Source organism: Sapajus apella, unplaced genomic scaffold (genome assembly GCF_009761245.1).
Source record: "Sapajus apella isolate SASKATOON/1434 unplaced genomic scaffold, GSC_monkey_1.0 scaffold8, whole genome shotgun sequence".
In the NCBI taxonomy this organism is placed as follows: domain Eukaryota; kingdom Metazoa; phylum Chordata; class Mammalia; order Primates; family Cebidae; genus Sapajus; species Sapajus apella.
Genome location: NW_022436948.1, coordinates 8806062 through 8821398, shown reverse-complemented (window position 1 = coordinate 8821398; position 15337 = coordinate 8806062). Strand labels below are relative to the sequence as shown.

General features: G+C 44.2%; 1 protein-coding gene across 15 annotated transcripts in view; it reads left to right on the top strand.

The window, feature by feature from the left end:
* Positions 1-9511, top strand: part of TTC3 (tetratricopeptide repeat domain 3) — a 127047-nt gene extending 117536 nt beyond the window's left edge. For 13 of the 15 annotated variants that reach the window (XM_032276900.1, XM_032276901.1, XM_032276895.1 and 10 more), the window contains 5 exons: positions 732-1093; positions 2575-2701; positions 2881-3024; positions 6702-6794; positions 7890-9508. In XM_032276900.1, coding sequence (XP_032132791.1) covers positions 732-1093; positions 2575-2701; positions 2881-3024; positions 6702-6794; positions 7890-7961 — 798 coding nt within the window. In that variant the 3' untranslated portion in view covers positions 7962-9508. Of the gene's footprint in view, positions 1-731; positions 1094-2574; positions 2702-2880; positions 3025-6701; positions 6795-7889 lie in introns of all 15 variants that reach the window. The other 2 variants (XM_032276893.1, XM_032276894.1) reach the window with 1 other exon arrangement.
* Positions 9512-15337: the final 5826 nt, after the last annotated feature.

Sequence of the window (15337 nt, the reverse complement as noted above, 5' to 3'; positions counted from 1 at the left end):
AGGAGACCGGGCCCCATGTGTCCACATGGGAGTCAAGGGTGAGTCTTGGGCTTCCGTCCAGGAGTACTAGGGGAAGAGCAGGATTGGGGAGGCTGCCTGAGGCTGGTTTCCTACACATTGAGTTTGGGTTGCCTTGGAATCGCCCAAGTGGATTTGCAGATTTGGATCTGAGGAAAATATTCTAGACTGAAAACTTTTTAAAAGATTCGGCCTCAGGCAGCTGCCTGGGGAGGAGCATCAGCACTGCAGGTATGGACAGAGGCTTGAGAGCTGCCAGGAGAACGCAACAGTGTGGGGCTGGGAAGGGAAGAGGAGGTGGCCCTCCTGAGATGGAGACGGCTCTGGGGAGTATGGGGACTGTGATGTTCCATCTGTCAGCTACATGGTTTAGCTTGGAAGGGGAGAAGTGTGACCAGGCTGAAGGACGGCCAGTAGGCAGGTGAAGTGGTCTAGTTTAGGTGGTTTTTCTCATCTTACAGAGAAAATAGTGACCTATAGAGAAAATTATTTAGAAGTCTGAGCCCTCCTACTCTTGTTCTAATAACTAACAAGTTATTATCAATAATTCTTTTAAACAAAAATATTTAATTCGCAGTATTCAGGTTTCCTGTGCATGGAGCTTCTGGGCTGCGTTATTGTTGTATCCATTCAGCAGCCTTTGCCCTTGGCATTTGTTCCTCTTAATTCAAGGGAAGCCCTAAGTGATCCATACTCTGGTGTGTTCCTCACAGGCTTATGCTGAGTTACTCCCTGACTCTTCAGGCCACGATGACCCAGGGCTTGTGACTTCTGCAAGCGACGTGACTGGAAGCCACGCAGCAGTTCACAGGGATCCCAATGTGTTCTCTGCCGGCGATTCCCCAGAGGAGGCTCCTCCTGCACTCTTGCCAGGGCCACCTCCCAGTCAGCCTGAAGCCACTCAGCTGCCAGGGCCAAAAAGGGCTGGCCAGGCAGCTCTGTCAGAGCAAAGACCTGTGGCTAATCAGAAGCAACATGTTCCTCCAGGACGTGCTGCACGTTCAAGCCAGTCTCCAAAAAAGCCGTTCAATAGTATAATTGAGCACCTGTCAGTGGTATTCCCATGTTACAACAGGTACGAACAGAAAATGTCTGTGACTGTTCCATGCTTAGTTGAGCTGAAGTTTCCTGACCAGAGAAAATCAAGAGCAGTTAGGTGTTAACATGAAAAGGGTTGCATCGTTGTTTTGCTCAGAAAGACGACAGGTGCTCCTTCTTTTTGTAAATATAGAAATAAGTATTTTCAAATAAATTGTTTTTTTTTTTTGGAGACAGAGTCCGTCTCTGTCACCTAGGCTGGAGTGCAATGGCATCTTGCCTCCCTGCAACCTCTGCCTCCTGGGTTCAAGCGATTCTCCTGCCTCAGCTTCCTGAGAAGCTGGGATTACAGGCATGCACCACCAACCCTGGCTAATGTTCGTATTTTTAGTAGAGATGGGATTTCACCATATAGGCTAGGCTAGTCTTGAACTCCTGATCTCAAGTGATTCACCCATCTTGGCCTCCCAAAGTGCTGAGGTTACAGGCATGAGCCACCACACCTGGCCTCAAATAAATTTTTTAATGTGCATATGTAAATTGAAAACATTGACCACTGGGTAATGTCATAGGATCTCTTCAGAACCCATGACAATTTGCTAAGATTTTGGTGAGACCAATAACACTATCTAAAACTAGCTTTATGGAATCAGTAAATGAACTGCATGACAATAATTTTGCATCATTTGGGGAAACAAAATTACATATAGCAAAGAAGGCAGCAGCAACCTATACCTTGTCAGGCAAGACCTCTGATTTGTTAGAGTATGAGGTTGAAGACTGAATGGAATTCCACGGTGAATGGGGCATGTGAACATGTTAACAAGGTGTTCTTGTGAGTGGGGAAAAGCTGCCCTTACCTGAGTAAGCAGGAGCTGTAAATAGGGTTGGGGTGATGGCAAGCTCTTCAGGAGTGTTTCTGCCTCCACCTCTGGTTTCTGCTGTGCAGGCTGGTGCCAGGGGGCCAGAGGTGCCTCTTGTCTCAGCTGTGGGAGATGGTAAGGTAGAGGCAGTGTCTCTGAAATGCAGCTTGGAACAAAGGACCCTGTGCTCAGGAATGACCTTCGGGATATGCTGTTATTTCTGAGACAGTGTTAATTACAGCCTTCGAAATGGAAGTTTGTAAACAAAGGGGCAGTTAAAATATGATTGGCCAGCAGGCTTGGTGGCTTAGGCCAGGCTGAGGCAGGTGGATCACATGATGTCAGGAGTTCAGGACCAGCCTGGCTAATTTGATGAAACCCCATCTCTTCTTATAAAATACAAAAATTGCTTGAACCCGAGAGGCGGAGGTTTCAGTAAGCAGGATGGCACCACTGCACTCCAGCCTGGGCAACAGAGTGAGACTCTGTCTTAAAAAAAGACCTGCTTTTAGATACAGTGACTGTTATTATCAGTGGTTTTCAAATTAATTTTGTGTGCCTTGTCTTTGTTTCTTCGGGTTGGGCTGTTGGATTAATATTGGCATGTAGTATTTCTTAGCGGTAGAGAACTTTCTGTTGTCACTTTGCCTTTCAGCACCGAGCTTGCTGGTTTTATTAAAAAAGTGCGAAGCAAAAACAAGAACTCACTCTCAGGATTGAGTATTGATGAAATTGTCCAAAGAGTGACAGAACACATTCTCGATGAACAGAAAAAGAAAAAGGTATTTTATCCAGATGTTCCATTTCATCCTTTTTTATTTATAAAATATGAGAATTGTTTAAAAAAAAAGCTTCAAAACAGAGAGAGCAGTGTACTAAAGAGAGAAGGTGGTCAAGTTGTTGTGTAACTGAACTTTGCTTCCCTTTTGTGCCCTGCCCACCACCCCTGTTATCTTCACAGCCAAACCCAGGAAAGGACAAGAGGACACGTGAGCCCAGCCCTGCCACCCCTGTGACCAGGTCCTCCCAGGGCCCACCCTCGGCGATTGTTGCACCATCACCCAAAACCAAGGGGCAGAAAGCAGAAGATGTCCCTTTGAGGGTTGTAAGTATAACTGAATAGTTTTTTTAATGAAAAATAAGGAAACAAAATTTTTAATCCCTGTTTTAGCCCCATTCATTTCTAGACCTAATTTATTTGATCCTAAAATTAGAAACTGAATTTCAGTGTAGGTGAACGTGTCCAGTTAGAGCAGTCAGTGAGTGGCTGAGGTCATGGTCTCTGCTCTGGTACCCTGGGTCTCGGTCCCAGCATGGAAATAGGTCCCTGCACACGAGTGACATGGGCTCTGACCGCTGTGGGGGAACTGGGTCTTCTCTCTCTTGCCCTCGTTTTGCTGCAGATGGTTAAATATAGGAACTTTGTACATCCACTCTGGTATTTTGAACAGTTGGGGAAATCATTTTTGAATAATTTTCTTCTGTGTAACCATGGCTTTGGAATTGCACAGATTGGTTCCATCACTTACTAGCACTGAGCCCAGGCACCGCTGCTTGCCCAGGCTGTTGTCTGGGTCAGAGGCTGCTGTAGGATGACTGGGTCTGCTCTGTGCTCCAGAGAGGCTGCTTGCTGTCCATGCCTGAGAAGGGACAATGGAATAGGCTACACTTGCCTGGAATTTGTGTAGTGATTAAGTTGTTTATTTTCCTTTTAGACAATAAGAATGTTTAATTTACATAGAAGGTTTCATAAAATACTACAATATCTATGATCTGAATTGATAAGGCAGTGTAATTATCTTTATTTATAATAAGGAAACGGAGGCACAGATAGCTCACATAGCTTGCCCGCATTCACTTGGCTGAAGGCCTGGAGGTAGCTCAGAGTGGGCCTTTCGACTTGTGGCTGTCCCGTGTCATTCCCTCATCCTCACCACAGGGACTGGCTGACGCTGGAACCATGCAGTAGGGACCACAGGGGTGGCTACAAGAGGGCCTCTCATCTGTGTGGTTCAGGGCCGTGGGCTCTGGATGGAATTCTGGTGTCAAGCACATCTTCCCTTTTGTCCATCTATGGTGTAAGAGTATAACCAACAACCACAGGGGGAAGAGTTGCAGGCCCCATCACCTCAGCCAGGGAGCCAGCAGTAGGAGACTGCACAGAGTACTGCTTTGCTAACTTGAGCAGGCATTGAGTCTTTTCGTAAACTTAGGATTTTATTCCTCCCAGACGTTTTCACTTTCCACTACTCTTTGGAGACTTTTCACACTGCATACACTCAGCTCTAAAGGGCCTCAGCCCCACCCACACCCCAGTGAGGGAGCTTCCGAGCAGGTAGGGCATTCCTGCAAGACCTGGCTGGAGTCCCTCCTCTCTTGGGTGTTTCCGTGATGGGTCACGTGTGTGCATGTGCAAAGTGAATGTGGTATCGTGGCCACCCCCACCCCAAGATAGACCATGATTGCCTGGAGAAGAGAGTTCTCTCTTTGCTTCATGGTGGATGTTTATAGTAATGAAGATATAAAAGCTGACTTAAACTTCACCAAATTGTATGAGAAAGAAAAATATGTATTCAAACTGGGACCTAATTTGATAATCATAGTTTGTTAAAAGTATTACTATTTAAATTACAAAAGCATTACATACTCACAATAGAAAAAAGGGCATTTAAAAACCCACCCTGTTGGCTGGGCATGGTGGCTTATGCTTGTAATCCCAGCACTTTGGGAGGCTGAGATGGGCGGATCACGACATCAGGAGATTGAGACCATCCTGGCTAACACAGTGAAACCCCATCTCTACTAAAGATACAAAAGAATTGTGGTGGCACATGCATGTAGTCCTAGCTATTCAGGAGGCTGAGGCAGGAGAATTGCTTGAATCCGTAGGTGGAGGTTGCAGTGAGCTGAGATTGTGCCACTGCACTACAGCCTCGGTGACAGAGTGAGACTCCGTCTTAAAAAAAACAAAAACCCACCCTGTAACCAGTATTACCACTTTGGTATATATGTTTCTAAACTCCTGTATGCACGTATATATGAATTAGTCAAAACCGAATACTCTAGTTAGACTTTGTATGTTCTCTGAGGGGCTGGGTTTTTGTTGTTGTTTTTATTGTGGCTGTCCTTTTTTCGTTTTACTTAGAAATACACTGTGCCCGTCTTTGCTGGGAAACAGAAAACAGTCAAGTGAAGTGCAGATTTTTTCACACTAAACCTGGCCCCGAGCTTTGCACTGGGCATTGGAGAAGCCTTCACTGGCTCTTCCCCGTGCTGGCACTTCCTCTTCTCCCTGACCCTCAAGTCACGGGCAGCAGTGGAGGGGCATGAACCCTCATTCTGCAGCATCTGCCTCTCAGGCTGAGTCATGCCTTGGGAAAGGACGGCAGAACGCTGGACAGCAATTCAAGGTCCTCTCAGGCCCCAGCGCCACTTCCTGAACTGGATCCCACTGCCAGGGCTGCCTGCATTCGCTGGCTCCCTCAGCAGGGGTTTTTAGAGCATGAGTGTAGGCTAGGTTTTTTGCCAGCTGCTAAGGACCCTGATGGGATTCATTTCGTGCCTTCAAGGTGCTCAGAGTTAAGAGGCAGTCAGGTAGAGTAGAAGTTAATGGTGCAGTGCTAGTAGGGTAAGTGTTGTGAGTTGCAGGGAGAACGCTATGCCTGGAGTCCCAGGCAGCACTCAGGTCTGCGCTCGCATCGAAAGCACTGTCTGTGCTCACCAGACTGTGAGCTGCTGAGGCCACAGCCCTCCATTCATCTCTGTGTCCCGTGCCCCACACAGTCCCTGCCCATGGATGTTTGCCGGATGAGCCATCCATTTGTTTTATTTTGATTTGCACAAGTAATCCATCCTCATTGAAACTAGAAAACAGTAAAGACAAAGGTTAAATCTCCCTTAACCTGGGGGCAACCACTGTTAACATGCTTTTCTAGGCATGTATGTATACTTGCATTGCAGCATGTTTATTAAAAAGTGAGTTATATCTGATACATACTGTCTTGTTAGCTGCTTTCATTCAGCAGGCTGTTGGGGCCAGCTTTCTGTGTCAGGGATTATGGACTTCCATCATGATTTGCCTTGGCTACACAATAGTCCATTGTGTGGATGTGTTGGAATTTACTGCCCTCAACTCTTAGATGATTAGATGAATGATTAATTATGCCATACCACATGATTAGCCCATACTACACTTTAGGTATGTTAATCTTCACCTGGGACTCTTTTAGCCACATAAAACAGTTTTTTCTCTGAGGAAATTAGAACTTTCTAAGTAAGCTTTTTTAAAAAGTATGTTTTTGTGTTTTTATATTGTTAAGAAATGCTGCTAAAAAATAAGTTGTTTCTGGCCGGGCATGGTGGCTCACGCCTGTAATCCCAGCACTTTGGGAGGCCGAGGCAGGCGGATCACCTGAGGTTGGGAGTTCAAGACCAGCCTGACCAACATGGAGAAACCCCATATCCACTAAAAATACAAAATTAGCCAGGCGTGGTGGCACATGCCTGTAATCCCAGCTACTTGGGAAGCTGAGGCAGGAGAATCGCTTGAACCCAGGAGGCGGAGGTTGTGGTGGGCTGAGATCATGCCATTGCACTCCAGCCTGGGCAACAAGAGCAAAACTCCATTTCACCAAAAAAAAAAAAGTTAGACTGTTTAGCTGTGATTGTGAATAGTCTGCCACACTTTGTGGCAAAAGACGTTTGAAGGCCACTTGAAGGAAGAACTCATGTCATTAAAAAAAAATGTAGTTCTTTATTATTCAGGTCTGTTTGTTTCCACAGGCACCAGCTGTGAGTTCCTGTGAAATATGCCACGAGGTCTTCAAATCAAAAAATGTGCGTGTGCTCAAATGCGGGCACAAGTATCACAAAGGGGTAAGAGCTCTTTCTGGCCATTGTACAGCATGCATTGGAACCGTCAACTGTTTTGAAAATAAGAAAGGAATTGTCTTCTAGTCATCAGTGTTTCTTGTGCTTTCAAACCCTTTCTTTGCACACCTCCAGTGTCAGTGTTCACTGACTCCCTGTCCACACACCAGCTGCGGGAGGGGCAGTCCCGCGTCCTTTCCATCCCATGTGGGGAGAGGAGAGCGGCAGCTCCCGCCACTCACTGGTGCTGAGATTCAAAGCAGTATTAGTTCCTTGAGAGGTGGTCTTACGCACTTGACCGCACTTGACCAAGTGGAGAAACAGTGAAACCATTTTTTTTTTTTTTTAACTTAGTGTAGTATATGAAGTCAGTTAAATATTTTAGAGGACAAAAACCAAACTGAACTTAGTCTCTTCTGCCTGACCCGGCGACAGTCCTGCCGCACCATTCTGGGATCTGTGTGTGCATTTGTGTGTACCCCTGCTGCTGGGTTAGAACAGATGAGGTCTCTGCCATGGGATTTGCTCATTTTTTGCAACGGGATAAATATAGCATACTCACTAAAAGGAATTGAGACCACTTGCTGAGTCTCTTTGGTGTGGTCTGCCTCCTTTGGGTACAGGGTCTTATGTCTGGGCTAGCTGACTGGCCTCAGCCTCAGCAGTGTGGGCAGAGGCCGCAGGAGTGTGGCGTGCAGGCTGGTGGGCTGTTCCAGAGCCAGGGGTTGAGGGCAGGCCGAGGGATGGGCTAAGAATGAGTGATTGGGTCATAGGGCCAAGAATGCCAGGCTCTGGAATTCAGCACAACTGAAGTGGAAGAGCTGAGACTGGAGCCAGGGCTCAGGGCAAGGCACCCCCTGAGGCTAAGTCAGAGGCCCAGAGCGCTCAGGACCTGACCCTGAGGTGGGATCGGTGGCTGCTGGAGCTTTGTCCACACTCTGGCCTGAGCAGGCGTTGGTGTCCCTGAGTATTGGGCAGCTCCAGGCCCAAGGGAGATGAAGGGCCAGTGAGCCGCACCCGCCAAGGAGCCCAGCAGCACAGGGGAGCTTGGCTTCCTCATGGCCCTGAAGGCCTCTCCTGATTTTGCTTTCTCCCTTTCAGTGCTTTAAGCAGTGGCTTAAAGGGCAGAGCGCTTGCCCGGCCTGCCGGGGTCGTGATCTGTCGGAAGAGTAGTAGCCTGCACCTTCTGGAAGAGGCTGGCCCACTGAGAATCGGGAGCTGCCTTCACTAAAGCTCATCCACTGGCATGTTGAATCGGAGGAATCACAATTTCCTACCACTGGTGTAAAAAGCAAACATTTCAAGACCCTCGTGCATTGTGCGTCACAAAGCTCAATACATGGAAATCGCTAACATAGTTGATATTGAGTAATTTCCCCACTCTGAGTAAATTCTTTGATGATGGCCAAGCAGTGGCTAATAGAATGACAGCTGCCACATTCATGGGTCGCGGGGGCTGCACGGAGCTCTTTTAGATGGGCGTCTTCCTTTGGGAAGTATTGCAGGGCCTCGAAGCAGTATTCTAGGGATAAGAATTCTTAACATATTCAAGCACCCCACATTTGTTAGTTACCTTTTTGTGTTTGAAAACCCTGTTCTAGTAGCTTGCAAGAGAGATGAAACTGACTCTTTAAATTTTTTACATGGGTCTGTATTCCTGAAAATATGCCTACGTTTTTCCTCAGAGATTCTGCATTTTAAGAATGGGAATAAGCAAACTACATTTTAATAATTTATAGTTAATGTTAAAATATTGGCTGACTTAGACCAAGATTCAAATCTCCTCTTTGTGAAATGCCATCTGCTTTTATTATTTTATGTTCCCCCTGATAAATTGTTTACTTTCATCTTTTATAGATGTAATCTGATTTTCAAAAATCACTTACAAAACACTTTTTAATTAGCATTGACTAAGATTTTAGCCCCCTGGAGTCGAGGCTGTGTGTCCATCATCCCAGCCCCCGGTTGGAGCCTGCAGTTGGAACTCCACTGCCTCCTCAGCAGCTTCTGTTCTTCTGTGAGTCAGTCAGCAAGTGCGTGGGGGCCGCATCCAGTTGTGCTGAGCACACAACGGGCGGTGTGTGGAAACGGCCACCGTCATTCTCCTTTCCCACCCACCACAAAAAGAGAAGCTGTGCATTTAGACAACCCTGAAGTGTCTGTGTTACAATCGTCCTGTGTTTGACATTTTGTAAAGTAATGCATGCAATCTTGTTCTGTGGCCTAAGAGCAAAACTAACTACATTAGAAACCATGGAAAAATTAGATATTGTTTTGTGACTTGTAGACAGTGGTAAATCTAGAACTGTGAATTCTGGACACATTCCATTTTTCTCCGACATGAAGGATCAAAAAAACGTTTTTCAATGTGTTCTTTGTTCCACTGGAAACTTAAGAGTCATGAATTTATGAGCTGATTTTGTCACCTTCATCTGCCTTTGTTCACTGTGAGTTCTGGTGTCTTAGTGACTTAGTTCGTAGAAGCTCATGCCTTAGTTTGAAACAGATTGTCCATGGTGGTTCCGAAAACATTGTCTGAATATTCATGAGAATTGAGCGCTATGGATGTTAACGTGCATAAGGACCCGTTTGCAGTGCAAGTACAAAAGGAGAAGAGGAGCATCTGTTGAATGGGTGTGTTTTGTACATAACTTCAGACACTTGTGAACATGCCTTATATTTGTCCAATAACTGTCAGAATAAAGAACATTCTAAAATGAGCAGTTCACTGTCATTCTGGTCCATTCTTTCTTAATTTTAAAAATGCATTCTCCTGGAAAACTTAGGACACAGATGTAATGCTGACATCTTAAGAGTGCTTTCTTCAGGAACGAACAGCCACACCATGCTGTGTCTGAGGAGTCTGACCAGGGACCTCAGGGTGTTTTAGGTCTGCCTCAGAACTCTCCTTTCTGCCTGCATAAGATTGACTATTTACATTTGCGAATGGAGTTCACATAGTGATGACAAAGTTTACTTTTGAGGGTAAATTAAAATTTTTCATGTGAATACATATAAAGATGTTGAAGATAAATTGTATTCTTTATTTTTTGAGATGCAGTCTCGGTTTTGTTGCCAAAGCTGGTGGCGTGATCTTGGCTCACCGCAACCTCTCCTGCCTCAACTTCCCGAGTAGCTGGGATTATAGGCATGCACCACCACACCCGGCTAATAATTTTGTTAGTTATTATTTTTAGTAGAGACAAGGTTTCTCCATGTTGGTCAGGCTGGTCTTGAACTCCCAACCTCAGGGGATCTGCCCACCTCGGCCTCCCAAAGTGCTGGGATTACAGGCGTGATCCACCATGCCCAGGCTCCTTGGTATTTTTTGTGGCATTTGTGGATTTATGAACCACTGAAGCTGTCGATGGGGTTTCCTCTTTAGAGGGACTTCTGGGTATGCTGAGCACTCACAGAGTTTGAAGAAAACACATTTTCAAAATCTGTCTTCTGTTTATTCAAGTGTATCCAAAGTATTATCAGCACATACTTTTAGTTTGATAGCATTTAATTTAAAGTAATGACTATCTCTTAAGAATTTAGATGACTTTTAGTCTGATAGCATTTAAAGTAATGACTATCTCTTAAGAATTTAGATGAGTTTTCCCTGCAGAACCGCATAATCTAGGTTATAAATAATGGATAACCCGGTATAAAATTGAAGTGGTGCCCCAGCAATGCAAAATGTTGCTACAGTTTTAAGGTACTCTCAAAGACTACAGAAGTACCCCCACTTATTTGTGATTTTAATTTCCACAGTTTATTACCCACAGTCAGCCATGGTCTGAAAATAGGTGAGTACATTGCAGTACAATAAGATATTTTAAGGGAGACAGACCACACTCACATAATCTTTATTACAGTATAATTGTCCTGTTTTATTAGTAGTTTTAGTTGTTCACCTCTTACTGTGCCTAATTTAGAAATTATTAAAATTCATCAATGGCGAGGGAGTCAAGATGGCCGAATAGACACAACTCCGGTGCACAACACCCAGCGAGAGAGACGCAGAAATCGAGATCTCCTAGCTCCAACTGAGGTACCAGGTGCATTTCAACGGGTCTGGTTGGACGGTGAGCAAAGTCCAGGCAGGGCAGACTGAGGCAGGGAGGGGTGCTGCTTCACCCAGAAAGTGCATCTGACCGGTAAGTTGGGGGATCCCCCTCTGGCACTCCAGTCCAGATACAGCACTTCCCCCCAAAGCCTCAGCAATACACAGAACAGGGGATCTTTGCCAGTCAAGCACCAGGAATTACAGGCACAGAGTTGAATAATAATCCAGGACGGTGTGCCGGACTGTCGCTCAGATCTAAGCAAATGCGTAAGCCCATAAGCCAGCCAGGAGAGCCTGCAGATGGAGCAGCTAGGCGGGCCCCTCCCCCATGACCCAAGAGAGAGGGAGCTGAAAGTGGGGAGACAGACTGTGCGGCTGGGCAGGTCCCTACCCTCCCCCACAAACCCCAGAGGGCTGAAGCACTAACTAGCAGGTAATGCAGCCAGTGCCTCAGTCTGAGCTGAACCCTGAATGATCCAGCCCTGTGGAGGAAAGACACAACCCACCATTAAAGAGGTGGGACTAGGCTTCATGTTTTAACAAAAAACACAGGAAGCCTATGTAGCAACAGGATGGTATTCTTGACCACCCAGCAGCACCTCCAGGTCAGCAGAAGAGGCGGGCCTAACCTCCCAGTGTAAACAAAAAAGACACAGGAAGCCTACCTAGTAACCTGAAGGGGTCCCTGGAAACCTAGTAGTGCCTCGACAGGCAGACAAGTGACCTCATCAACCAGCTCCCTAAGATCACAGCCAGGTAAATCCACGAAGATGCGAAAAAACTAGCGCAAAAAAAATGAAGCCATCGAAGACCAGAACACCTCTTCTCCCTCAAGGGATCACAACTCCTCAACAACACAGGAACACAATATGACCAAGAAAGAGTGCGATGAATTGACAAACAGGCTTCAGAAGGTGGATAATAACAAACTTTTCTGAGCTAATGGAACATGTTCTGACCCAATGCAAAGAGACCAAAAACCTTGAAAAAAGGTTAGACGAAATGCTAACTAGAATAACCAGCTTAGAGAAGAACATAAACGACTTTATGGAGTTGAAAAACACAGCACAAGAACTACATGAAGCAAATACAAGTTTTAATAGCTAAATCAAGCAGATGAAAGGCTATCAGAGATTGAAGATCAACTCAATTGAAATAAAAACAGGGAGACGAGAAAAAAGAGTGAAAAGAAATGAACAAAGCCTCCAAGAAATATGGGATTATGTAAAAAGATCTAATCTATGCTTGATCAGTGTACCTGAATATGACGGGGAGAATGAATACAAGCTGGGAAACACTCCAGGATGTTATCCAGGAGAACTTCCCAAGCCTAGCAAGGCAGTCCAACACTCAAATCCAAGAAATGCAGAGAACTCCACAAAGATATTCCTCAAGGCGAGCAACCCCAAGGCACATAATCGTTAGATTCACCAGGGTTGAAATGAAGGAAAAAATGCTAAGGGCAGCCAGAGAGAAAGGTCAGGTCACCCACAAAGGGAAGCCAATCAGACCCACGGCAGATCTCTCGGCAGAAACCCTACATGCCAGAAGAGAGTGGGGACCCATATTCAATATCCTTAAAGAAAGAACTTTCAACACAGAATCTCATATCCAGCCAAACTACACTTCTTAAGTGAAGGAGAAATAAAATCCTTTACAGACAAGCAACTACTGAGATATTTCGTCACCCCCAGACCTCCCCTACAAGAGCTCCTGAAAGAAACACTAAGCACAGAAAGGAACAACTACCAGCCACTGCAAAAGCACACCAAATGGCAAAGACCAAAGATGCAATGAAGAAAATGAGTCAACTAACGGGCAAGAAACCAGCCAGTAACAAAATGGCAGGATCAAATTCACACATAACAACATTAACATTGAATGTAAACAGCCTAAACGCCCCAATCAAAAGACACAGACTGGCAAACTGGATAAAAAGTTAAGACCCATCAGTGTGCTGTATTCAGGAAACCCATCTCACATACAAAGACACATACAAACTCAAAGGGATGGAAGATTTACCGAGCAAATGGAGAACAAAACAAAGCAGGGGTTGCAATCCTAGTCTCTGATAAAATGTACTTCAATAAAGATCAAAAGAGACAAGGGTATTACATAATGGTAAAATAATCAATCCAACAAGAAGAGCTAACTATCCTAAATATATACGAACCCAACACAGGAGCACCCACATACATAAAGCAAGTTCTTAACAACCTAAAAGGAGATTTAGACTCCCACACAATGATAGTGGGAGACTTCAACACTCCACTGTAAATATTAGACCAACAGGACAGAAAATTAACAAGGACATCCAGGACTTGAATACAGAGCTGGACCAAGCAGACCTAATAGACATATACAGAATGCTCCACCCCAAATCCACAGAAGATACATTTTTCTCAGCACCACATTGCACTTACTCTAAAACTGACCACATAATTGGAAGCAAATCACTCCTCAGCAAATGCAAAAGAATGGAAATCATAACAGTCTATCAGACCACAGCATGATCAGACTAGAACTCAGGGTTAAGAAACACATTCAAATCCACACAACCACTTGGAAACTGACAACTTACTTCTGAGTGTCGACTGGATAAACAATGAAATGAAGGCAGAGATAAAGATGCTTTTCGAAACCAATCAGAATGAAGACACAACTTACCAGAATCTCTGGGACACCTTTAAAGCAATGTCAAGAGGGAAATTTATAGCCATAAATGCCCATATGAGAAACAAGGAAAGATCTAAAATTGACAACCTATCATCAAAATTGAAAGAGCTAGAGGAGAAAGATCAAAAAGCTCAAAAGCTAGCAGAAGACAAGAAATAACTAAGAGCAGAGCCGAACTGAAGGAGATGGAGACACAAAAAACCCTTCAAAAAATCAATAAATCTAGGAGCTTGTTTTTTGAAAAGATCAACAAAATAGACCACTAGCCAGACTAATAAAAAAGAAGAGAGAGAAGAATCAAATAGATGCAATTAAAAAAAGATAAAGGGGATATCACTACTGATCCCACAGAAATACAAACTACCATCAGAGATTACTACAAACAGCTCTATGCACATAAACCAGTAAACCAGGAAGAAATGGATAAATTCCTGGGCACTTGTACTCTACCAAGACTAAACCAGGAGGAAGCTGAAACCCTGAATAGACCAAAAACAAGGGCTGAAGTTGAGGCAGCAATCAATAGGCTACTAACCAAAAAAAAGTCCAGGTCCAGACAGGTTCACAGACGAATTCTACCAGATGTACAAAGAGGAGCTGGTTCCATTCCCTCTGAAACTACATAAGACAATACAAAAAGAGGGAATCCTCCCTAACTCATTTTATGAGACCAACATCATCCTGATACCAAAACCAGGCAGAGACTCAACTAAAAAAGAAAACTTCAGGCCAATATCCATGATGAACATCAATGCAAAAATCTTAAATAAAATACTGGCAAAACAAATGTAACAGCACATCAAAAAGCTTATTCATCACGATCAAGTAGGCTTCATCCCAGGGATGCAAGGCTGGTTCAACATATGCAAGTCCACATACATAATCCATCACATAAATGGAGAACCAAAGACAAAAACCACGATTATCTCAATAGATTCAGAGAAGGCCTTCAACAAAATCCAACAGCCCTTCATGCTAAAAACTCACAATAAATGAGGTATTGATGGAATGTATCATAAAATGATAAAAGCTATTTATGACAAACCTACAGCCAATATCATACTGAACAGGCAAAAGCTGGAAGAATTCCCTTTTAAATCAGGCACTAGACAAGGATGCCCTCACTCACCACTCCTATTCAATATAGTATTGGAAGTTCTAGCCAGAGCAATCAGGCAAGAAAAAGAAATAAATGGTATTCAATTAGGAAAGGAGAAAGTCAAACTGTCTCTATTTGCAGACAACATGATTGTATATTTACAAGACCCCATCATTTCAGCCCAAAATCTTCTCAAACTGATAAGCAACTTTAGCAAAGTCTCAGGATACAAAATCACTATGTAGAAATCACAAGCATTCCTATATACCAATAACAGACAACAGATCCAAATCAAGAGTGAACTCCCATTCACAATTGCTACAAAGAGAATAAAATACCTAGGAATACAACTTACAAAGGATATTAAGGACCTCTTCAAGGAGAACTACAAACCACTGCTCAGCAAAATAAGAGAGGACACAAACAGATGGAAAAACATTCCATGCTCATGGTTAGGAAAAATCAATATCGTGAAAATGACCATACTGCCCAAAGTAATTTATAGATTCAGCGCTATCCCCATCAAGCTACCAATGACCTTCTTCACAGAACTGGACAAAACCACTTTAAACTTCATATGGAATCACAAGAGAGTCCACATAGCCAAGACAATCCTAAGTAAAAAGAACAAACCTGGAGGTATCACACTGCCAAACTTCAAACTATACTACAAGGCTACAGTAATCAAAACAGCATAGTACTGGTACCAAAACAGAGACA